Source organism: Schistocerca americana, chromosome 1, assembly GCF_021461395.2.
Source record: "Schistocerca americana isolate TAMUIC-IGC-003095 chromosome 1, iqSchAmer2.1, whole genome shotgun sequence".
Lineage (NCBI taxonomy): Eukaryota > Metazoa > Arthropoda > Insecta > Orthoptera > Acrididae > Schistocerca > Schistocerca americana.
The window spans coordinates 902,537,509-902,563,735 of record NC_060119.1 but is presented as its reverse complement, the minus strand read 5'-3'; the positions used below and the strand labels follow the sequence as shown (position 1 = coordinate 902,563,735).

The following is a 26,227-nucleotide window of genomic DNA, read 5'->3' as shown; positions in this document are numbered from 1 at the left end:
CTACACAGGATGTCACATTATCAATTAGAATGAAATATGTCTACTTTAAAATCTGTATGAACAGAAATCAACATATCAAGTTGATAACTTGTAATGTACAACATGTACCAATGTAGGAAAAATAAAATTTCATTGAGATCAGTGCTACCTCCATCAGGGCAAAATGCTACAAAAATGTGTATCAGAGAATTTGTAGCCTATAACTTTACAATTCCATCAGAAATAAAATCTAGTTTTCTTAACAGAAAGTGTTTCGATGATAGAGAGTGATGTATTCATTCACTTCTTGATTTGGCTCAGTCCAAATTCACAACCAATACTTAGTAAAACAAGAATATGTCAAGAAGATATTCTGATCTTCCTGATAACACTACTGTAATTCACAATAAGGTCTTATGCAACAACTCCCTAACAACAACAACAACAACAACAAAAATATTCTATGATACTTGTGTGTTTGGTTATAAAATGGCTTAATTTTGCTACAGCAGCGAACTTACCTGTTGTTAGAAGTGGGAGACCAATAATGCCAAATCTGAAAAATAACTTACCACTCCATTCTATATGTGTAAAATAATAATTTAATACATTTGTAACAAATATTCACACTGGAATAAAATTCTCGGTACTGAAAGACAGTGTGATCCAGCACTTTTAAAACTATCAGCCAACTGATAAAAAAAAAGAGTCCTATTACTTCTTCTTCAACACTCTCCCTTGTTTAAAGCATGATCGGGGGTGACATCTCGATTTTAAACATTGTTGAAACACACAACACAAAGATCGCTATAACAATGTCCAATCTCACCATGACCTCAGAACAGCACAACAAAATAGTAAATTCAACAAGTTAAAAACCTATCAAAAACAACAACAGACACACTTTTGTACAGGTTTGGCACTGAGTGCCCACAAAAATCTACGTTATCAGACAATCTTTTTCTACGTACATCCTACTGGTGGTTTTTACAAAAAATACCCGTTTAATGTTATATGCAGTGTTTGAGGAAAGATGAACTGTTTTTAATGCTGCTTTTCAATGTAACTTCATGTTGAGGGATCTGAAATACATAAATACTGAAATTTTCTTTTGGTTTTTCTTTCACAGGCATTATGTAGAATTGCTTCTGTATTTAGAACAAATTAGATTTGTGTGATAACATATCAGTCCTAGTTTGTTGTGCTACTGCAAAAATAATGCCCAGAAAGACAACTTTTCCTTGGGAAATCAATTTTGGAGGCTACTGAACTTTATCCATAGTGACTGAGCAGACAGATCTCTGTTCCAAATACTACAATACTAAACATCAAAGGCAACAGTTTACTCCCTACAATAAATGGAGTACATACATCACAAAATAGATCTCTTACTGCCATCTGAAAATGTGTAATAGATCTGTATAAAACTTTTTTTTTCATCCTAATTTTGTCGCACCGTTATTATTCTGAGGATGAATCAATAACATGTTATGATTAGAGTTCGCAACCATTGTGTGCAAGAATTCTTCAAGCAAATTTGCTAATGTCCGTCGTTTAAAACGCAATGATTCATGGATCACTTCCCGCATCAGTTTCATTTTCACATTTAAGTCACCTTTCATAGTTTTTAGGTGGTTAAACAGGGGACCAAAATCTGTAACAGAAGTCATAAAGAGTAAAAATGTTAAGTCCTTTATATATTATGCTTTATGCTATTATAGGAGGCAAGAAGCCACTCAAATATTAACGTAACTATCATACTTACTTTTTCCTGGCCTACGCACTTCTTTGTACGCCAGAGTCCGCACTTTCATATTATGTCTCTTTATTTCAGCCAGTTCCTTCTTGCTCAATTCAGAATATGCAATACTTTTTTGTCCTTTGACTGATGGTTCTGGCCCTATAGTACCAAAATGATTGCTACCTATCTGATTAGCACTGCTGAAGTTTTGATCTCTCATATCTGTATCTCCAAATGTCAAGTGATTTGTAAATGATGGGCTAGAAGGGGGAGATTGTCGCCTACTCAATGGAAACTGTTCTGATAAATGGTTTGTCAATGGCACAAGAACAGGAGGAGGTAAAGTTTCCTGCATAGGAGGTGAAACGCATCGTGGTCCCAAGTGTGGTGGTCCCCCATTTTCACCTACAAAATGAAAAATGATTTTAATTTATACGACATAATTCAACATAACATTTGTAACTTCTGACCAACTGAGACTTACTTTGCACTTATTGAAACACTTGTCTGCTTTATCATGCACTTTACAATTTACTAGCTGTAAAATCATGAACAGTGATGCATTTCTGCACTCTGCAGTTATTTAGTATCTGGCATTTACTAACAAGATACATGGTACTACTACACATGTGAAGGAAAGCAGACCTTTGCCCATCTGCATGCCTAGGAGCTTGTTTTGCAACTACAGCAACCAGGGGAGAGAGAGAGAGAGAGAGAGAGAGAGAGAGAGAGAGAGAATTTCTTATAACTAAATATCAACAACACAGTTACACAGCTCAACTTACCGATGTCACCATTCACCATAACCAGCTTTGGTGGCCCTGATGCACCAATATCCTGACTGGAGAGATTAGAGTCATCATTTTCAGAGTCAGATATCACAGATGATGGGCGGTCTGGGAGAGGTAACATGGGTGTTAAAACGGGTGGTAAAGGATCTGCTGCAAACCCCGGAGTTGACCAAACATGTGCTGGAGAAGATGGCGGGCTACGAGAAGGAGATAGTGATGGCAATGGTGAAGATGGTCTGCGTACAACCACATCTTTTGGTATCGGACCAGGTTTCCTTTTACTGGGAGGTCTAGGTGATCCAGGGTCAATACCAGAATGAGAAGCAGTTCTTTTTGTACCACTCCGGTGAGATCCACTTGCACCATGTCCTCCACTGCCACTTCCAACAAGGTCTATGTCAGCTTCATCCACCATCATTCTCTGCATTACAAATATTTAAAAATTATTAATTTTCAATTTATCATCTAATTATGTTCTTACAAACATACTGTAAATTATTTGTTTTCAGAAATACAGGATGACTTCTCACTAGTTCATCAATCAACAATTAAAGATTAGACTTAAGGAGCAAAAACAAAATTTCTAATTACCTACAACTAGATAAAGCTCTTCTAACTAGATTAACACATGAGACTAAAGAAAATATTTCCTTAGGAAGCAGAAGCTGTGCAAAACAGATTTTGGTATTTATTACAAATAAGATATTTTTGCCTAAGCTACTAATGGAAAGAAATGTTCACACAATGCCTTTTTGCACCACCATACTTTCTACCTCAGCTTTTGGTTACACTAAGTAAAATTCATACATTATTAGCACCACTGTAACTCAATACACTAACATAAACAATGCTGTAAAGTATCTGGAAATGTTAACTGTAAAAGAAAGCAATATCTGAAGGAGGACATTGTTCTACCAGGCTGTATATTAAGTTCTTTATTCTACACTACAGGGTTTCAGATACAGCCTACTTTTAAGTGCACCTATAGCAACAGATGTGGATACATCGTCCTTGCCTCATCAAAAAATTGTGTGCCATGCATGTGCAAAACAAGGTTGTCAACATTCATTCATCACCTGACAGTTACGATTTACTGCACAATCACACTTATGTGTCAGTTAAATGAGCAAGTGTGTATAAGTGTGATGTATAGCAAAGCATTTCTCAATGGCCAACATTGATGACCATGTTGTGCATACATACACATGGCATGCAACTTTTTGATGAGGAGAGAAGGTTGTATTCACAGCTGTTGCTATAAGTGTGCTCAACGATGGGCCATGCCCAAAACCGGCAGGGCAGAATACTGTAATTTACTATACAGCCTGGCCTTTCAATTTTACTGAGGCTGTGGTGACCACCCACATGACAATAATCAAGTAGTATCTCCGTCCCAGGTAGGTACAAAATGCAAGGTGCTTTATTACAGTATCTTCAAGTCATAAAGAGTCAAACATTACCTTGTCAATCTTGAAGGGATTACCGAACATATGCTGTCGAACAGGTGTCGATTCAATTTCTCTCAACTGTGGTTGCATACGTTTCAAATACTCCTGATAGTTTCCCATCTGGCTGACAGGCATGCTATGGAGGTAATCTAGAAGGTGCAGGAGAAATAGGTTGTTAACTGATATGGGGGTTAATACAGCTGAGTAAAATACAGCTTACATACCTACTTACCATCATCCACAAGCTTTGTCTGTGCAGGGGAAGACTGAAGGAAATTAGCTCTCATACGAACCACTTGTTCCAGCAAACAGTGGCGAGGCACATCGAAAGGGTTTCGATAACTTTGGCGTCCTTTTTGATTCTTTCCTCTCGCCAAACCAACAACAAAACCACCAAATTCATTTAGTTGCTCCCGTAATGATGTAAATTTATCTGTGGAATAGCGATATAAATGAATTATGTCAGTAGATTCAGAAGCAACTACTTACAACCTAACCAAACAAAAGTAGAAGGCAATAAGGACATGAATTTGTTGATCTGGAATAATTAGTCAAATTTTTCAAAATAATGCAGTTGATACATGACTCAAATCCTCTCTGCTCAATAGTTTAGCTTCTACCACTTAAAAAGTACTAATTTTTACATCAACACGATAAAAAACCCAGAAGCACCATTCCACACAAGCACCTCATTTCAACTTAAGAATGCTTTCATACAAGAAACAAATTATTTAATTACATAGATAAAAAATCTAATCACCAAGCGGCTGTAGGAACTATGCATAGGTTGCTCCTTCAGCCAGAAGGGTTGAAGGGGATGGAAGAGGGGTGAAGGAGAAGGACTGGAGAGGTCTAGGAAAAGGGGTAGATCTTGCGAAGTCACCCAGAATGGCAGGTCAGGGGAGACTTACCGTACAGGATGAGAAGGAAAGTTCCAAAAGCTCGCCAATTGCAACCGTCTTATGTATGTATTACGCCGCAACTTTGTGAATAGATATTTAATCCATTTAATTAAATAATTTTTTCACGAAATAATTTATGATCATTACAGCTAATGACAGTAATATGTATCTTCAAATTATTATAAGCAAAATCACAAACTTCCGGAAAGATCACCTTGTAACATACCCTATTCTAAATGGGGGATGTAGGCACAACTGGGCAAAAATGATATATTATAAAAACAAAGATGATGTGACTTACCAAACGAAAGTGCTGGCAGGTCGATAGACACACAAAACAAACAATAGTTTTTTGAGGTGGACTATCCAATCTCCTGGTTTCCCACCTCCGGAAAGGCAACTCACTCACCCTTCACAACCTTTCCAACAAACCTCAACCTCCTCTCATTGCACACAAACCTAGTCTCTCCCATCTACTCAATCTCCCACTTCCAGCTCCACTCCCTCCAAAACCTCAAAATTCCAATCAACACAATCTGGAACCGTAACACCCTAATTCAGTAGATAACCTTTCCTCCAAACCTCTCTCCCAATCCGAAACCTCTGTCCTATCCAAAGGCCTCACCTTCAGCCCCATTCCCAGATTCAACCGAACAGCCCTTGTCAAAGATTTACTGTCCTACACTCGTACTCTCTGCTGGAAATATCACTTTGCCATGAAGAAAAATGATCCTAATCCTACTCCTAATGATCCAAATCCCCAAGACACTATCCAAATTGAACCCTGCCTGGAACAGTTCCGTCCTCCGTCACAGCGGGACCCACCTCTTCTTCCTCAAAATCACCCTCTCCAAACCTTCCAGGAATTTCGACTTCCAGCCTTGCCTCTCAATCCTTCTTAAAAAACCTTAATCCTACTCCCAACATCACCACTGCTGAAGCCCAGGCTATCCGTGATCTGAAGGCTGACCGATCCATCGTCATTCTTCCGGCGGACAAGGGTTCCACGACCGTGGTACTTGATTGTTGGGAGTATGTGGCTGAGGGACTGCGTCAGCTTTCAGACAACACCACATACAAAGTTTGCCAAGGTAATCCCATTCCTGATGTCCAGGTGGAGCTTCAAGGAATCCTCAGAACCTTAGGCCCCCTACAAAACCTTTCACCTGACTCCATCAACCTCCTGACCCCACTGACACACCGCACCCCTACCTTCTACCTTCTTCCTAAAATTCACAAACCCAATCATCCCGGCCGCCCCATTGTAGCTGGTTACCAAGCCCCCACAGAACGTATCTCTGCCTATGTAGATCAACACCTTCAACCCATTACATGCAGTCACCCATCCTTCATCAAAGACACCAACCACTTTCTCGAACGCCTGGAATTCTTACCCAATCTGTTACCCCCGGAAACCATCCTTGTAACCATTGATGCCACTTCCTTATACACAAATATTCCGCATGTCCAGGGCCTCGCTGCGATGGAGCACTTCCTTTCACGCCGATCACCTGCCACCCTACCTAAAACCTCTTTCCTCATTACCTTAGCCAGCTTCATCCTGACCCACAACTTCTTCACTTTTGAAGGCCAGACATACCAGCAATTAAAGGGAACAGCCATGGGTATCAGGATGGCCCCCTCGTACGCCAACCTATTCACGGGTCGCTTAGAGGAAGCCTTCTTGGTTACCCAGGCCTGCCAACCCAAAGTTTGGTACAGATTTATTGATGACATCTTCATGATCTGGACTCACAGTGAAGAAGAACTCCAGAATTTCCTCTCCAACCTCAACTCCTTTGGTTCCATCAGATTCACCTGGTCCTACTCCAAATCCCATGCCACTTTCCTTGACGTTGACCTCCATCTGTCCAATGGCCAGCTTCACACGTCCGTCCACATCAAACCCACCAACAAGCAACAGTACCTCCATTATGACAGCTGCCACCCATTCCACATCAAACGGTCCCTTCCATACAGTCTAGGTCTTCATGGCAAACGAATCTGCTCCAGTCCGGAATCCCTGAACCATTACACCAACAACCTGACAACAGCTTTCGCATCCCGCAACTACCCTCCCGACCTGGTACAGAAGCAAATAACCAGAGCCACTTCCTCATCCTCTCAAACCCAGAACCTCCCACAGAAGAAACACAAAAGTGCCCCACTTGTGACAGGATACTTTCCGGGACTGGATCAGACTCTGAATGTGGCTCTCCAGCAGGGATACGACTTCCTCAAATCCTGCCCTGAAATGAGATCCATCCTCCATGAAATCCTCCCCACTCCACCAAGAGTGTCTTTCCGCCATCCACCTAACCTTCGTATCCTCTTAGTTCATCCCTATGAAATCCCCAAACCACCTTCCCTACCCTCTGGCTCCTACCCTTGTAACCGCCCCCGGTGTAAAACCTGTCCCATGCACCCTCCCACCACCACCTACTCCAGTCCTGTAACCCGGAAGGTGTACACGATCAAAGGCAGAGCCAAGTGTGAAAGCACCCACGTGATTTACCAACTGATCTGCCTACACTGTGACGCATTCTATGTAGGAATGACCAGCAACAAACTGTCCATTCGCATGAATGGACACAGGCAGACAGTGTTTGTTGGTAATGAGGATCACCCTGTGGCTAAACATGCCTTTGTGCACGGCCAGCACATCTTGGCACAGTGTTACACCGTCCGGGTTATCTGGATACTTCCCACTAACACCAACCTATCCGAACTCCGGAGATGGGAACTTCCTCTTCAATATATCCTCTCTTCCCGTTATCCACCAGGCCTCAATCTCCGCTAATTTCAAGTTGCCGCCACTCATACCTCACCTGTCATTCAACAACATCTTTGTCTCTGCACTTCCACCTCGACTGACATCTCTGCCCAAACTCTTTGGCTCTGTATATGTCTGCTTGTGTCTGTGTATGTGTGGATGGATGTGTGTGTGTGTGTGCGCGCGCGCGCGAGTGTATACCCGTCCTTTTTCCCCCTAAGCTAAGTCTTTCCGCTCCCAGGATTGGAATGACTCCTTACCCTCTCCCTTAAAACCCAAATCCTTTCATCTTTCCCTCTCCTTCCCTCTTTCCTGACGAAGCAACCGTTGGTTGCGAAAGCTAGAATTTTGTGTGTATGTTTGTGTCTGTGCCTCTGTGTATCGACGTGCCAGCGCTTTCGTTGAAGGAAACATTCCACGTGGGGAAAATTATATATAGAAACAAAGATGAGGTGACTTACCGAACGAAAGCACTGGCAGGTCGATAGACACACAAACAAACACAAACATACACACAAAATTCAAGCTTTCGCAACAAACTGTTGCCTCATCAGGAAAGAGGGAAGGAGAGGGGAAGACGAAAGGAAGTGGGTTTTAAGGGAGAGGGTAAGGAGTCATTCCAATCCCGGGAGCGGAAAGATTTACCTTAGGGGGAAAAAAGGACAGGTATACACTCGCACACACGCACATATCCAGCCACACATACAGACACAAGCAGACATCTTGGTGTTTCATCAGTTGTAAGTGTTGACACAGGATAAGTTTTGGATTTGCAGGTGATGTCCCAATATTGTTCTATTTGTGAAAAGAGGAAGACGTTACACAATACAGAAAAAGAGAGGCAATGGCAAATAAAACACCAAATAATTTGCAACAAGAATGAAATTAATATTTCATTGGAGCAAAATGAGGCATGGAGTCAGATATGCGAAATATCTTGGTGACAGAGATTCTCATGCTTTCAAATCTGTTGTAGAAAGCAAGCCATATGGAAATGGATGGAACATTAAAAAGCTAGTGTGTGTCGGGCATATTCAGAAGAGGATGGGCGGGAGACTTCTGAAACTGAAATGAGAACAAAAAGGTGTAAAACTCAAAAAGACAGAAAGTACTGGGTGAGCCACAACACCTGACTGACAAAGAGATCCACAATTTGCAAATATATTATGGCAATGCAATAAGGCCAAACACTCTAGATTTAAGGCAATGCAGAAGGCAGCATGGGCAATAATTTTTCACAAGTTGTCAACTGATGAGGAGCCAGTACATGAATTGTGAGATATATCCTGGTGCAAATATAAGCAGACAAAAGCAGAAAACAAAACCTACTCACATAAATCGTCTTCCTGAAGCAGTCTTAAAATACCATAAAGCTAACATTCCAGTTTCTAGCTTATCCAGATTTGTTAAAGAAATGTACCCATGGTGGAACACAAAACCCGAATGAGAGCTTTAACAGTCTCATTTCGAAGAGATGCCCAAAAACAAAATTTAGCTTACCTACTGTTGTAAAAATTGCCACATATGATGCATGTCCAGTGTTCAATGATGGTAACATTGGAAGAATAAGGACCCTTGCTGAACTAGGATTTGCGGCAAGCTGCTTCACTGAGAAGTTACTGAAGAAGATAGATACGGCGCGTCTTGCATGTTCTGAACTGTGAAGGATATGGCCAAAAGGGCATGCCAGGAACATCAGATAAAACGGAAACAGGTACTCGAAGAGCAAGAAGACCAAAGGTATGGTTATGGTCAACATTAAGGTATAAACCCTTATAAAATCTTCACGGTAAAGGATAACAGCCGAACAGTTGCAGGATAAAGATTTATTGAAATGATTGACCACGATTTCGATATATCTAAATATACCCTCATCAGAAGGAAAAATACACCTGAACAGGGAGACACCTTCATTAGCAAAAAACTTAGCAACATAACTGAGATAAAAGAAAAAAACGCACACTTACAGCTTTAAGAAAGGTGATAACCAGAACAGTATTACAAGCACAAAAACTTTTAGTCACTTAGTAAATTCACATCCTGCAGTGGAGGTGCTTAAAAGAATCGTGCCAAAGGCATCGTTAGTAGTTAAAATTAAAATATCGCCTCCATCAGTACAGCGTATTTATGAAGATATAGTCGATGAGAACATGGCATACTATCAGTACTTAGCCTGTGCACTAACGTGAAGAGGGTGTGGAAGCACTAGGGCAGACAGTTTCTACGAGAGAGGGCACTTGCGGTATGCGTAAGACACTCGCGCACATTAAAACCCGGGATACGTACTCATGCGTGTCAAAATTTTAAAGGTTATGCTACTTCAAACACTGTCTTAATAAATAAAACATATCAGAATCATTTAAAACACCTGCATACAATAGAAAATATGAACACCAATTTGCCTGTGTCCTAGTGTCAAGCAGGTGAAGTTTGCACTAAGGAACATATCCAACGAGAGAGGGCATTAGTATTATGCCTGAGAATCTTGTGCAAATTAAAGGCTAGGATATATACTAGCGAAAACGAACAAAATGTTGAAGTAAATCGAAACCATCTGTCATCATGAATAAAAAACATAACAGAATCACTTAAACCACACAAACAAATCAAAAACTGCGAACAATAATCATCAAAAATACGTAAAATCCCAACAAGACTGGAAAGGAGCATCTCACCAGCATCAACAGACAAAAAAACTAGCTTTTAGTCAGCCAGACTATATTACGTTAAGAGTCCTAGTGCTTCCGCACCCTCTTCACACTAGTTCACAGGCTAAGTACTGATAGTATGTAGTTTGCATGTTTGCATTTACCATCTCTTCATAAATATGCTGTACTGATGGAGGTGATATTTTAATTTTAACTATTGACGACACCTTTGGTACGATTGTTTTAAGCACCTCCATTGCAGGATGTGAATTTGGTTAAGTGACTAAAAGTTTTTGTGCTTGTAATACTTTGGTAATTTTCATGGTACTTAAAGCTATAAGTGTTTCATTTTTTCTTGTATCTCAGTTATGTTGCTGACCTTTTTGCTAATGAAGGTATCTCCCTGTTCAGGAGTATTTTCACTTCTGATGAAGGTATATTTAGATATACTGAAACTGTGGTCAAGGATTCTAATAAATCTTTATCCTACAACTGTTTGGCTGTTATCATTTACCGTGAAGATTTTCAACAGTTGCTGCTTCAGCCATGTTCAAATTTTTTACTTATAAAATCTTTTATGTGCATTTCCTGGAACTTTCATTCTTCAGTGTATAAGGAACATTTTCCTCTGAACCACTGGAGACAGAAAAATGAAATTTTCTGCACACTTTGTTCATAGTATAACACAACTTCCTGTGTTACAAATTTTTTCTACTTGTATTCTGTCAAAATTATCTACTTTTCTGTGAAACTGAAATGGTTTTGTTTCATACAAATAATTTTTTAAAATAAATTGTTAAGAGCTCTAAAACTGATATTAAAAAATTTGTTCCATATGTTTGCTTATCTGATTACTAAGAACTACCTACAACAATATGAAAGTTATAAGTAAAGTAATTTTTGTGAAAATGTTCCTTGTGTGATAGCATGTGTTGCAAAAATTTTCCAATTTTTTTGAGGAAAAATTTGAGAAAATTCCAGAATGTACCCCAAACATAATTATCTCAAATGCAAAATTTGGTTCTATTATCTTTCAAACATCAAAAACCATGTTAGGTTATGTAAACACATCCATTTTCTCCTATGTCCCTCCAACACCCACAGAGCCATTTTACACATTCCTTGTCCCCAATATCTCTCTTCCATAGTAGATTTGGTGAACCCAGTGCAATTATGCAACAAAACTTTTAAAATAATTCTGTTGCATGGAAAAAATTTGATGACTTTTCAATTATCAATGAGTATTTACTAAAACTTGCTTGTAAATGACTGTTTATATTAAATTTCCTGTAAGGTTAAGTGTACGTAAGGGCAAATAGGAATATTAACTTAACTAAATGAAGGAGAAAAAAATATGAAGATGGAGGCACTGGGTGCAAACAGAAACTCGGTACACAGAAAACCACAATTGAGGGGGGCGGGGAGGGAGAGGGGGAGGGGGTCCAGTGCTTCCTCTGCCAGGGGATGGGACACGTGGCTCGCCACTGTTCTTTTCCCGAGGCATATGTGAAGTGCGCTGGCGCCCACGCAAGTTAGCTCTACCCACTTCCGAGGACGCGCACACCAAAGTGTGTGAACTGCGGCAGCCCGCATGTGGCGAGAATCGCGGCTGTGAAGTATTCAAAGCCGCGGTTGCTCACCAGCACGGGCAGAAGGCACAGAAGTCTGCCAGCCTCTCCCTCAGCCGTTCGCGCCCAGGTGCAAAACCGGCGAGGCGGCAGGCAACAGCGAGGTCGACGATGGCAGCTGCAGGTGCCAACGACGCCCCCACCACTGTGGGGAACAGAAGAAGGCGCATCCGCGCCGGCAAACGTGCTTGCGAGGGCACACCCGAGGACGAGCGCGTGGACTCCCTCAAGGGGAAAATGTGCAAAGAAGACAACACAACAACAGGTGAAGGCAGGAGTGGCAACACGGCAGCCACTGCCCGTCACTCTGCTGCGCCAAGGCAAGGCGCTGCAACTGCAGCGCAAGAAGAAACCCTGGTTGCAGCTGTCACTGCACTGTCTGCGGCAATCGACAAGGTCGCACATCTTGCCAACACGTTGCAGCGTGTTCCAGAGGCAATGATGACGGCCACACCAGCAGCCGCCAAACAGCCGCCACAGGAGGAGCACCGTCCGCGCCGGGAGAAGCCAGCACAGTTGCCCGCACACGCGGGCAACAGAGAAGACCTGAAATACTTGAGAAGGGCAACGAGACGGCACAAAAGATAAAAGAAGAATCAACCACCACATCAAAAATGAAGACTTGGAGGTGATGCAGGGGGATCTTGCAAGAACTCCGCACATCCAGGGGAAGAAAGGGTCCCTGTTGAAGATGCTCTAGAGCACGTGCGCACTACAGAAAAAAGACCTGATCATAAAACACGCTTTGCCTGGAAATGCTAAATGTACTTCTGTGGATGCCCGATTTAAGAAATAGAATCCACTAATTTTACCTGATCTGTAAAATATGATAAAATAATAAGAGCAACTAATCTTTGCACCGACAGAACAGGGATTGGGTTGGGTTGTTGGAGGAAGGAGACCAGACAGCGAGGTCATCGGTCTCATCGGATCAGGGAAAGATGGGGAAGGAATTCGGCCGTGCCCTTTCAGAGGAACCATCCCGGCATTTGCCTGGAGTGATTTAGGGAAATCACGGAAAACCTAAATCAGGATGGCCGGACGCGGGATTGAACCGTCGTCCTCCCGAATGCGAGTCCAGTGTCTAACCACTGCGCCACCTCGCTCGGTACAGAACAGGGAAAGACAGTTTCTAAGCATAAATTTTTTTTCAGGTGTTTCAAACAAGCTGAAGATTTATAAAACTGTATGTGCCAATGCACACTACAATGACTAATGCTGAAATGTGTTCTTCCTTCTCCAAAGTCCCTTTGGGAAGATGTGCTTTCACAAAAAACATTAGGTGAGAATTATTGGCACAATTATGGAATTGTGCAGTATTTCAGAGTAAACACAATTTTTAAGACTTTTATGCGCAAAATACTAAAACTACTGGAAATAGCACAGACAAAAAGCAGGAAACCCTTCTGTGAACCACATACTGTGAAGAGCAAATTCTAGTACAACTGACACACACTACAGTTATATCCTACAAGCATTGTGTTTTCACAAAATGAAGGAGAATGAGCAGCATATGGACTACATTATACTAAGGGGTCATTTATGTACTAAACTAGATGATGTGCACATATACAACAACAAAATACTTTACTAAACCCACCATCCAATAGCTTTTGCAGCTGTATTAATCTTAATTTATGGAACACATATTTAGGCCCTATCCAAGATAGCCTTCCCTGTCTGTCAGTCACTCCCCAATCAATTAGCACAAGAAGACCTGAGCGGATTCTACCCAGATTCCTTAAGCCAAATAAAGAGCTACTTCAGTGCTTAAAGAACACCTCCTGGATGTAGCAGAAAAGCCTATGTAAAATTTAGCTATCATTAGCTTTCAGCTGCTCAACTACTAACAGCAGATCTGTCCTGATTATGTTGCTATACTTCCTTTACAGATGATTCAAATATTCATTATAGCATACTTCATGTTTAAAAAAACCACCGTGAGATATAATCGTGTTTCCTGTAGCATATCCCAATAAAATAAGCTGTGAAAGGTGAGAGTCAGAAAAATGAAAATTAAATTAAATGTCTTTCCTAGGGATTATATACAACCAATAATTACGGGCAATAAAAAACTGACAAAACAATGATTACACTAGCTGTAAGATTGATGTAGCAAAAATACTTCCTCTGGAGAGAGAACAAACTAACAGAAAATATGAAAGATTGGATGAATACTCCAAATTTCACATTGTCACTGTAAACCTATCTGTTTTAATAGTTCAGAAGCATTATTTACTTTGTAATTGATATAACAAACTCATAGCTCAGCAATAAAGTACTGACAGGATTTAATTACAAATTTTGCCATCCAAAACTGGGTGACAATAAGCAAGCCAACTAAATAATAACTGTAAGCATCAGTTACTCAACACTGATAGGAGTTCACCTCATGTCAACAACAATGAATTATTAATGTTTGTTATGTGAAACACGCACTGCTACGGAAAAAATAATCATTTTCCAACTTGTTCAAACAGTTGGTATGGTGACACTTTATCCATTAGTGTAAACCTAATTGGAAATATTACCTTGAAGCAGAGGATGTGATACAAGATCCTTCTTGAGAGAAGATCTAGCGGTAACTCTTATTCCCTCCGTTATTGATGCTGACGGAGAAGACAGACCTTTCCCACTATTATTTACATTTGCTGCCTTACTTCCAACTTCACTGCAAAGTCGATCAAACTCAATTTTTGCTTGATTCTTTAGTCGTTTCAAGTAATTCAATACACTATAACTAAGTGAATTGTCTAGTGTATCTGGAATCAGTGTCTGTACAAGATTGCCTGGTACATTCATCCGAGTTAATGCTCTTCTTAATGGCTAAAGAAAAAAGTAAATACATTAGAACCATAAGAACATTGAACAAAAAAGACAATCAATCAACCAACCCTCATAAAAAGTGTACATATTTTCCTCTGCAATGGGTAACAGATAATTACAAAAGAAGTAAGACTATAAAAACAAAGACAGAAACTGATACAGAACTCCACTACAATGGCAACAACAACAAAAATCAACTCTGTTACTTACGCCAGCATAGTACGAAGGCATTGTGCGCATGTAGCTTTGGAATTGTATGCGCCATTCATTTGTTGGTTTCATTCGATGTACTTTAATTAGCTCGTCCAATAAAGGCAACAATACTGGGTAATTATAAGGCATGACAAACAAGTTCACACATGTAAGATGTGTACTTGCTTTCAGGTACCCAAATGGATGACCAACTTCTGAATTTTTGTAGCTGTTTGCTACGAACACCTGCAAAACATTTACAAGATAAATTAACAAACACAATATAAAATGCAGGCTAGAAAATAAACGAATAATATCTAGAATCAAGGAATATGTTAATATCTAATAACAATAATATTGGTAAAGATAAGACTGCTACTTACTGCAAAGAAGACACATCAAGTTGGAGACAGGCACAACTGAAAGACACACTCACACAGCTTTCAACCACTGCCTTTATCACCATTCATACACAAAAGCAAGCAAGCGCACTTCAAGCACACATGACCAACAACTCCTGCAGCTCAGGCCAGATTGCACCAAATAAAATTTTAGTGTCTGGCAATCTCTTCTGAAATTATTCATGTAGGACATACGGAAATGAACGTTCGTGAGCAAGATTAATATAAAAATGAAATAGACCCTTTCATAATGTGGTGAACATAGAAGATTATATGGGTAGATTGTGTGGCTTATGAAGTGGTACTGGATCAATTGGGAGGGTGGGGGGTGAGGGGGGAGAGAGCTTTGTCAGCCAGTTTGCTGAAAGACTGGATTTTGATAGCAAACATCCTGAGACATCAAAGAGTAGTTAATTTGATAACTGATGAAAGCATGGGAATAGTAATTTTAATGTATACTGTGAATCCTTTTTCAAACATTGAAAATTTCTGTTACTTCACATGTTAACAGAACACCATTCAGGAGACTTTTTGAATTTTTTTTAACTGAAGAAATATATTTCTCAACTGATTGTATGTTGTGTACCATCCACCCTAATATCATGTAGCGCAATATAGAGCTGCCCACTAAACAATGAAAGACAAGATTGCAAATGTGAAATGTCTGGAAAAAATGCAATTAATATAGAAGTCAGAAACTCCAGCTGATTCAACAAAATGTATAAAAACTGCTTGTCCAAAGTGGATGGAATCTAAATTAAGGATGTGGTTGCCTACACAATCAGAATCAAATATGACTTACAAACTCTATGTTCTTTCCGTCTTTAATATAATTTCTAATTCAAGATGCAATAGCTGTTTTATTATGTTAACAGGGCTAAAGCCTAGTTCAGGCCAGCAGCAGTAATGGCCGTGTTTCTCTACTTCTCATAGGTTGGCAATGCGTCAGCTTTGTGGAGCCAGTTGACTGATACTTTCACATAACCAATGAAAGGCGAGAAATGAGGCAATGAATTTCATGAGCTAATATAGAAATCATTCACATCTTCACTGTAGTCACAAATACTTGATGTTTTTCCTAATGTGCCACAAATTACTTTAGCGTGGTTAGGTTAGGACCCAATGACACAGTTTCAATTGCTGTGAGTGAAAGAACAAGAAATTAAATTTGTAATTTTTGTTGTCACAAATATTTGACCTTTTCTGAGGAAGTTATGAATTACAAGGGTGTGGTTGTGCTTGGTTAGACTAGAATGTGGTAATTTGGTTGAGCGTTGGTGAGGCCAACGAATGTGAAAGTTGAAACACCTGGTTTTAGTCACAGATTGATGTGTAGCTTAGCCCGAAATAACATTAGACTGAAATATGGCAGTTTTAGTCCAAAAATTAAATAATAATAATAATAATTATTATTATTTTTTATTTGTACAATAGTCCAACTGTATGGTAAAGCAATAAAGCATAAAATAGAAGCACAAATAACATAGTTGGGGGAGCAAAATGGGTTTAGAGCAGGATGCTCATGTGCAAATTGCACTATCACCTCAATACCTCACTACAAAGAAGCTGGAAACGGGAACAATAGTTCACTAAACTTTTTTGATCTGCAGAAGGCATATGACACAGCCCCAATAGTAAATTGTGGATAGCGATGCAAAATTTATGTGTTTGTAGTTAAGGACATCCAGGCAATAAGAAACTTATATGATGGCGGCAACAGTGTGGTTAAAGTAGGTAACAACACTTTAAGAATTCTCCATAAATAAGGGTAGAAGACAAGGGTGCTCACTATGACACACTTTTTTGCAAGATTGGAAGTGGAAATGTCATGGAATGGGAATCCCTATGGGACAAGAACTTTTTACCTTTACTCTTTGCCAGTGACCAGACATGATAGGAAACAAAGAGGATTTCTGTAACACGTGCAAGAAATTGCACTAAGAATATGAAAATGGGGCCTGAAAAACACAAGAGATAGAATACGTGATAGTGGACGAAGATGACCAAGAAGATCTGGATGCACGATTCTAAAAAATGTATGTTCATTAAATTACTTGGGCATCACCTTCACAACAAATGTAAGAAGTGCAAGGCACGTCAAAAATAAAATTACATTAAGAAGAGGGATAGTTTACCAACTTAAGTTCTTGCTACAGAATGACAAAATTACAAAGAGAATGAAAGTTTTACTGTACAAGTCAATTGTAAACAAACCGTATCACCACATATGGCACTGAAATGTGGGAAGCTAACCAATTCAGAGAAAAATTAAGTCATGATACTTGAGATTATATTTCCAGCTCAGAAGTTGTCCCCTCTTCAAACTGGAACACACCAGAAACAACATAATATGGGAAATTACACAAGAAAGAGATGCCATTCTTGATGCAATAGATAGCAAAATATTAATTTGATATGGCCAATGCCAATGGATGCATGACAACACATGGCCACAAAAGAATTGATTCTCTGACACCATCTGAGTGAAGGAAATGAGGAACACCACTTAGAAGATGGGAGCAGATGTTAAAGATGTAATGAATTCCAAGAGCCTTCATTTCTTCCTGTGTGAAGATTTTCGAGCGTGTGATATACTGACACGAGAATGTGACAGCAGTCCTTCAAAACATGTAGTTTGTCCTCTGATCCATCATTGGCTGGACCTAAGCAGGCTGAAACACCCTCTTTCCTTTCCATCACACCCTGTGGTGTGCGCTGATAACATTGCTGAACAAAACACTAAGTATGCCATTGTCCCCAATCTAAACTTCAACTTCTTAACAATGTCATTTCTATAGCTATCCTTTACTATTACATCACTCTTGTGACTGGAACCACACAGAGCAAATTAACACTGGGGGGAAAAAAGTGACTTACCTGCCAGCATATTGTTGGCTGCTTCCGAGCTAGTATGTATTGTGTCAATGGACTAGGTTCTAATTCATACTTATCAAATGGAAGGCTTTCTATGGCCATTGGTTCTTGACTAGTGCATGTAAATTTCACATTTGGATGAGCAGATCTTGGTGGCTGCCAGAGTAAAATAAAACATATAATGTGAAGAACTTGTGCAACATTCAATTTATACATATGTTAACACAAATCTGAATAAAATATGAAAGAACAAGTTTAGCCCACTTCAATTTATGTGCTTAAACATACCAGTGCTGAAGAACTAACATCAGGCCAAAACGACTCTGGTATTGGCCAAAATCCAACTGCAAATCCCTTCTGAGCAGACCGTGGAACATAAATCAGTCTTCTACAGGAATGCCAAGCAGTGCTGTTAGCAGGGGGTAGTGCGGGCATCAGGTTGTTCCCTGGCCTTATCTATGAAAATGTAAAACACAATGGGAAACATTACACAAAATATTCATCTAACTCTCCTGGAACTCTGTTATCAGTTTATATACACTTTAAAATGATTATACACAGCTTTGGAATTTCCTCTAAGGCTGTATCACGAACGTTATTAAATAACATATTCAAGTCAACATTTGGATAAAATCCTGATTGTTTCAGATTAATGCTATTATCACTAGAGATTCATGGCTCTGCTTTCATATCAATGTAGATGTAGATGTATTTATAATTATTTCCTATAATACAACAGACCATTTTTGTGAAGCATAAATTGTACATATAAAAATATTTCTATCTGTTAACACAGATAATTTCATTTGATCATCAGTAAAAATTAACCTCTAAATGCAATCACAAACTACACTTACTCCACTTTTGTTTGCACTTTCCTCTTCAGATAGAGATGAATATTCTCTATCCCAATCCTTTTCCATTCCATTCCTACTGTCTCCATCACCATCTAACAGTATTATGTCTGACTGGTCTGATTTACCACCTAAGTTGGAGAAAAACATTTCAAGTGAACATGAGTCTTTTTCAAATCACCAAAAATACAGCTCATGTTTCTGACAACATGCTACAACATTCAGTATATATTTCTTTTTTTTCCAGTCTTGTGATGCCACTAATACACTGACCACTGTGGCATGACAGGAAGTATTGTTTTAATGTCCCACAGACGGCTTCCAGTCACTCAACCCTTGTGGCCAGTGTATTAGTGGCTCTACCATATTGTAAATGTGACTATTATATGCCAAGATGCAAGTGTGTGAAAGCTGACTTAAGGAGAGAGCTGGATGGGTGTAGTATCTTGCGTCACAGCCGAGCAAAGTATTAATTTGTCACAGTTCACAGTGAATGATCTAGCATAATCAGTGTGTATACATCAGTTCAAAAGAAACATCTTAATGTAATTTACACCACAAGAAAAAAGTTTGTGCATACACACACGCATAACATGTCCCAGCAATTCCATAACCGCAACAAATATGTGTAAAGCTTAAAAAGAAATTATTTGAATTCATTACATTCGAAATCTCTTCGTTAACTGTAATCTTCCAACCTGCTACAATATTTCCACTTTGTCTATTATCTCACCCCCCCCCCCCCTCCCCCATTTTCTTTCACAAAGCTCCCCCAAAGACACTCTCCATTCACACTCAGAATCCCACTAGCTGCAACACTACCTTCCCCCTGCCCACTGTCTGTCTCCGCAGTTTAGACTACCACCTTGAACTGGAACATTTGATATCCTAGTTCATGTCACCATCCTTTGTAAAGAGAAATATCCACCCCAAGTTCCATCATACCACACCCATAGTGGCATTCTGTTACCTTCTGAAATCTATCGTGCCCTTACTACTATCACTCCTATACAGTACATACATTCCAATACCTGCTTCTGCTCCACTCTTACCCATCCAGTACAGGCATTTCATATCACATTTCTCACAGCTAATGCAGGGCACAAACCAGTTCTCCAGCCATCGCAACTTTTTAAGAGAGCATCACAGACCAACTGTTTACTGACACTTCCACATTTGCATACAAATGCTTATTACCTTCATTTGTAACAGGCAGTGGATCAGGTCCAATCTTTTCGAAGTTGATAACGACACCACTTTGTACTTTTTGTACCAGACTGTCAATACACTGCATTAACATACGATGTGATGTTATACAGTATGAGCGCCCTGAAAACATAGCAAACAAGTAACATAGAAAAAACAACAGTTTTTGAAGTAGATTTATACAGCAAAATTTTCATTATACTACTATAAATTTCTTAGTTATAATGTTTGCAGAAATCTATTATGAATGACAGGCACATCGACATTTTATTGCATTTATAAACAAGGGTATTTTATCTGTGTAAATTTGTGTTTGAGTCCTAATTATATAATGTAGAATGGGGTATCTACTTCTGGTGACTTCTGCAAACTAATACCGAAACTACATTATATATATTCCAATATGCAAGGGTGGTTTGATAAATCGTGTACAAAAGCAAGTGGGGGAAAAAAAATTTTTGTTTCACAAACTCATCATCTTCCTTCTCAGCGTAAGTCTCCTTTGAGCGATATACATTTGGTACAGTGATCCTCCAGCTTTTTCAATCCATAAAAAAAATAAAATAAAAAACAGATACTGTAAAATTCTGAAAAATAATTGTTGACTGCAACCATCACTTCCTCATTTGATGAAAATTACTTCCCAGCAAGCCAAAGCTTCAACTTGGGGAACAGGAATAATTCACTGGGGGTTAAGGAACCAATTCAAAGCTCTATTCACGCAATATTACCATTGTTATCACTGACGTGCAGGACTGTGCATTATTCTGGTGAAAAAGTACTTTTTTGCATGCCAATCTTGGTCTTTTTTAGCCAAAGTAAATTTCAAATGCTCCAACAATGAAGCATAACAGGGTCCAGTTATGGTTTTAGCTTTTTCCAAGTAAGCTATGAGGATTATTACTTGGGAATTCCAAGAAACTGGTCCTCACCGTACCAGGTGACAAAATGGTCTTAGCCTTCTTTTGGTCCACTATCATCAGCATTTGTCCATTGTTTTGACTCATTTTGACTCTGGTATGTAATGATGGAGCCAAGTATCATCAACAGTCACAAACTGGTGCACACCAACCCTCAATGCAGACAGTGTAACAAAGGATTGTCTGCTACCTCCTTGACCATGTATTATGGGCAACACACTCACTACTGAATCATTTGACTGGAGACTTAAGGTCTCTGCTAGAAGGTAATGAATACGGAAACTGCTTATGTTGATCTCATGCTCTAACAGACAGAAGTACCAGAAGTACTCAGGATTGAACCGAGACTGTTGTGAGTAGCTCTGCAAAACTGTCAAAGTTTAGCACTGCTGATGTGTTTTGGCAAATTCTTCACACCCTTGTGCGTTGGCTGCAGTTTAGGTTTACGAGAGGCCCTTCTGCAATTTCATAGTTCCTAGAACATATGTATTCCAATGTGGGTGAAAGACTATTGGCATAGTGGACTGAGGGGACTATGGCAATGACTTTATGCCTTGGGGTATGCCCAACTTCTTCCACATTCACCTTGCTTAAAGATAAGCCTTGTCCATTCAGAAGTCACTATAGAACAAATGATTTGAAAGTTATGAACAAAATCATAGACTGGAGTAATAAGCAAGAATTGCCACTTTGTCTGAAATGCATCTCAACAAAACTGACAATTCCCGAAAAATGAGGCATTAATTGAACCTGTGTTAGCATACAAACAATATACACTTCTGTGTGCTAACTTCCATTACACTTAACCAGAATAGTGACAAATTCATAATGGAAGGAGTAATCACATAAGATTCTATACCACCAAAACTCTTCTCAGTGATGATCAAGGAAGTTTTCAGCTCCTTGAACTACGAAAATAATGAAGACATTTTCGTTAATAATAAACCATGTTCATTTTGCTAATGATTCATGAAAGTGGCAAGTTTGGACTGTGCAAAGGTAGGGAATTTGTACGGGCGCTGATAACCGCACAGTTGAGCACCCCACAAACCACACATCATCATCATCATCATCATCATCATCATCATCATCATCATCATCTTGCTAATGACATTGTGAAGTTTACCTCCAGTGCAAATAGACTGCAACAACAATGGAATAATTCTGTATAGCATGAACAATTTAGCAAAAAGAATTCTCAAGGACAGTGAAGATGGGCAGTCACAAAAATAGAAACATAAAGTTGGAAAAGCCTGAATTGCTGAATAGGTTTTCAGCATCAAGCTTTCATTGCATTTAAAATTTTAAGCTTATACTCAATGTGTATTACCAAGTTGATCTTAGGCAGTGACAGGCAAAAGTTACCATGAAACTATTTTGAAACTGTGTGCCAAAGGAGAATAAAGACCAGAAAAAAATGTTCCTATCAGAGCACAAAAAATGTGAATATGCTCCTGTTTATTTAGAAGAATGACTGAAAAGTGGGGTACCAGATATCTCGTTACATTTTCCTCAAGCACCTTCAAAAAATTCCCAAACATTTTGGCATGTGAATATATTCACACTTTTTTTAACATTCAACTCTTGTCACACTCCCACAAGCTCCCCCACTGCAACACACACACTAGTCCATCACTCTAAGTCGCTCATATCCATCCACTCCCAGTTGCTCTTTCTCGCCCATTCAGCTCAATTCATTGTCATTATCTCTTTGTGTCCCTGTCTGTCACAGTCACAGTCCCCTTCATTTGCCCTACTAATACAGTCTCCTTCTCCTATCACTGTCACTGTCTCCCTTTTGCTCTCTCTTACTGCTACTATCTCATTTCTTCCCACTGCTTCTCTCTATCACTATCTCTCTCTTCCTCATTGTTATTATCATATACTCTGTCTCTCATCACTGGCTCTCACCCCCTTCCACTTTCTCTTAATTTTATCTCCTCCCCCCATTGTCTCCACTTTTTTTCCTAGCACTATACTGTCATTTTCAATTATGTTCCTCTGCCACTGTGCGCCTCTCTTTCTCTCACAATGCCACTGTCTCCTTCGTTCTTTCTGCAACAACCACTGTCTGCTATATTCCAGTATTTATTATTTCTTTGTCTTTTTCCCACTGCCACTGGCTCCTCCTCTCACAGCACAAAAAAGTGTGGGTATATTTGCATTCCAAAATTTTTGAAAAAGTTTCTAAAGGTGCTGAGGAAGGTAGAGTGAAGCAGCTGTTACCACACTTTTAAGTCGGAGACTTTTAAATAAACAGGAAAATCCACATTTTTTGCACTACAATAGGGGCATTTTTCTGCTGGTTCCCTCCTCTTCCCTGTGGCAACAGAGCATGTAACTCAAAAGAAAACAAATGTACTGGTCAGTAAAACTGAGATAGCTTACTTATGTGGAATTGAAATAATGTAAAACCAATATTAAACCTCAGACAGAATTTCACATGCAAAAAAATTATGCTTGTGCTTCAGTACAACAACATGGGGTTCCCAGATGATAACAGGCAAACTTTACAGTATATTTCTCTGTGCTATGTCACCTTATAAACTACATTTGTGCCTCACATCAGTTTCTTTTCTTTCTTTTTTTGTACAAGTGGATAAACGTGAACCTCTGTAATCTCAGAAACGGATAAATAATGAAGAAAATTTTAAAGGTTGTTCAAGCTTAGAATCTCAGGAATACGTCACAAAAATTACAGCTACTTGCAGTGTATAGCTGTCTTGGAATCTGCGGCCAGATTTTAGTTAAAAAAATGTTTTTGGGGTGTTTCTCAATGCCGGACAAAGATTTCTGAAACCCTGGGAGATAGCTCAGAAAATATACTGTTCAAATTGGAGCAACTTGTGCAGTTACTTATTACTTGGATTTTGCCTCATCGCGGATTTTTCATGTAGAAGAAGGGTTACTTTGACCCGACATATCTTAGAAATGGAGAAATACATCAATGAAATTTTCAGGGTTGTTTAAGATAAGGATCTTAGGAATACATTGTAAAAATTTTGCCCATCTGGTGTGCATAGCTGTCTTTTTACATCACAACAAATAAAGAAAGAACCAACTGATTTGCTCCATTTGCCTAAACAGGAGGAAGTGTGTAAGTAGTATTAATACTTTGACCTTGTACTGTACGATAGTAACACAAAGACGATCCTTCTGTTGGGTATACAAATGGTTCCTAGCCTAGGGCTAACCCAAACATCTGATTGTACCTCATTATCACCAACAAAACTCAAGGTATGAGCACGGGAAAACCCCATTTTTATTTGCGGCACCTTTGAACATTTTAGGTATTCACGCTGTCGCAAGCATACCAATATATTAAAATTGGTGATAGCTAGGAAAGGGAGAAAGATGAATAGACGAAGGAAGAGGTAATCATGACCATAAAGAGAATGAAACGGAGATTGGTCACACATGTAACCAGATGAATTATTGGCAGATGAATCAAAGGGTTCTTAGCTGGATTCCCAGAGATAAATTAAGAGAGAGATACAGTGACCTAATGGAAAGTGGATGGATGGCATTAGAAAGCATGCAGTAACAGCTTGGATGTGCGTAGGTGAAGATCTTCATGAATGGAACCATTAGAAGGAATGAGTACATACAGAAATGGATACTGAATGGCTGGTCATGGTATACACTGAGATGACAAAAGTCATGGGATGGCAATATGCACATATACAGAAGGCATTAGTATTGCACACAAAAGGTATTAAAGGGCACTGATTTGGCGGAGCTATCATTTGTACTACGGTGATTGATGTGAAAAGGTCTCTAACGACATTCTGGCCACACAACAAGAATTAATAGACTTTTAATGCAGAATTGTAGTTCGTTGGACCTAGCCACGTGAGATCACATTTCAGAAATCGTTAGGGAATTCAATATTCAGAGATTCACAGTGTCAAAGTGTGCTGAGAATATCAAATTTCAGGCATTACCTCTCACCACGGACAACGCAGTGACCAGTGGCCTTCACTTAGTGACGGAACACTGGTGTTTACCTAGAGTTGTTAGTGCTTACAGACAAGCAGCACTGTGTGAAACAGCTGTGGGGCGTATGACAAACGTATCTGTTAGGACAACACAGCAATATTTGGCATTTATGAGCTATGGCAGCAGATGACCGACATGAGTGCCTTTCCTAACAGCATGATATTGCCTGCAGTGCCTCTCCTGGGTTTGTGACCACATCTGTAGGACCCTAGATGACTGGAAAACTGTGGCCTCGTCAGATGAGTCCTGATTTTAGTTGGTAAGAGCTGATGGTAGGGTTTAAGTGCGGTGTAGACCCCATGAAACCATGGACTCTATTTATTGACAAGGCACTGAAAGCTGGTGGTGCCTCCATAATGGTGTGGACTTGGTGCTCTGCTCCAACTGAACCAATCACTAATGGGAAATGGTTATGTTCACCTATATGGAGACTATTTAGAGCCATCCATGGACTTACATGTCCCAAACAATGATGGAATTTTTATGGATGACAATGTAGCATGCCACAGGCCACACTTTTTCACGATTGGTTTGAAGAACATTCTGGACAATTCAAACGAATGATTTGGCAAACCGTCATCCGACATGAATCCCATCGAACATTTATGAAACATAATCGGAGGTCAGTTAGTACACAAAATCCTGCACCTGCAACTCTTGCAATTATGAAGGCTATAGGGGCAGCAGGGCTCAGTATTCAACAGGGGACTTGCAAAGACTTGCCGTGTCCATCCCCCAATGAGCTGCTGCACTACACTGGGAAAGTGGAGTTCCAACATGATATTTGGAGGAATCCTGTAACTTTTGACACCTCAGTGTATAGGTACAGGATTGCTTTGATACTATTTATGTAAAACAAGCTTCTAAAAACAGTATGGTACTTATTTAATCTCTTATTACAGTGATATTTATTTTTGCATCAGTAACAGAAGTCAGTGCTTCATATGTTAGTCTACTGTATTACGATTTATATTAATAAAACAGATGACTGTCTAACATACACAGTGATCTGAATACTTGTATAGTTACTACATTTAATGTGGGT

The 26,227-nt window shown here is 39.5% G+C and overlaps 1 protein-coding gene across 1 annotated transcript in view; it reads right to left on the bottom strand.

The window, feature by feature from the left end:
• Positions 1–563: 563 nt before the first annotated feature.
• The window catches only part of LOC124614937 (integrator complex subunit 6-B), a 32,627-nt gene continuing 6,963 nt past the window's right edge, over positions 564–26,227 (bottom strand). Inside the window, exons 5-15 of the mRNA XM_047142985.1 lie at positions 20,255–20,386; positions 19,061–19,188; positions 18,492–18,659; positions 18,207–18,359; positions 14,947–15,174; positions 14,442–14,736; positions 4,192–4,392; positions 3,972–4,108; positions 2,506–2,932; positions 1,745–2,125; positions 564–1,633 (exon numbers count right to left, since the gene is read on the bottom strand). Coding sequence (XP_046998941.1) covers positions 1,416–1,633; positions 1,745–2,125; positions 2,506–2,932; positions 3,972–4,108; positions 4,192–4,392; positions 14,442–14,736; positions 14,947–15,174; positions 18,207–18,359; positions 18,492–18,659; positions 19,061–19,188; positions 20,255–20,386 — 2,468 coding nt within the window. The 3' untranslated portion in view covers positions 564–1,415. The remainder of the gene's footprint in view (positions 1,634–1,744; positions 2,126–2,505; positions 2,933–3,971; positions 4,109–4,191; positions 4,393–14,441; positions 14,737–14,946; positions 15,175–18,206; positions 18,360–18,491; positions 18,660–19,060; positions 19,189–20,254; positions 20,387–26,227) is intronic.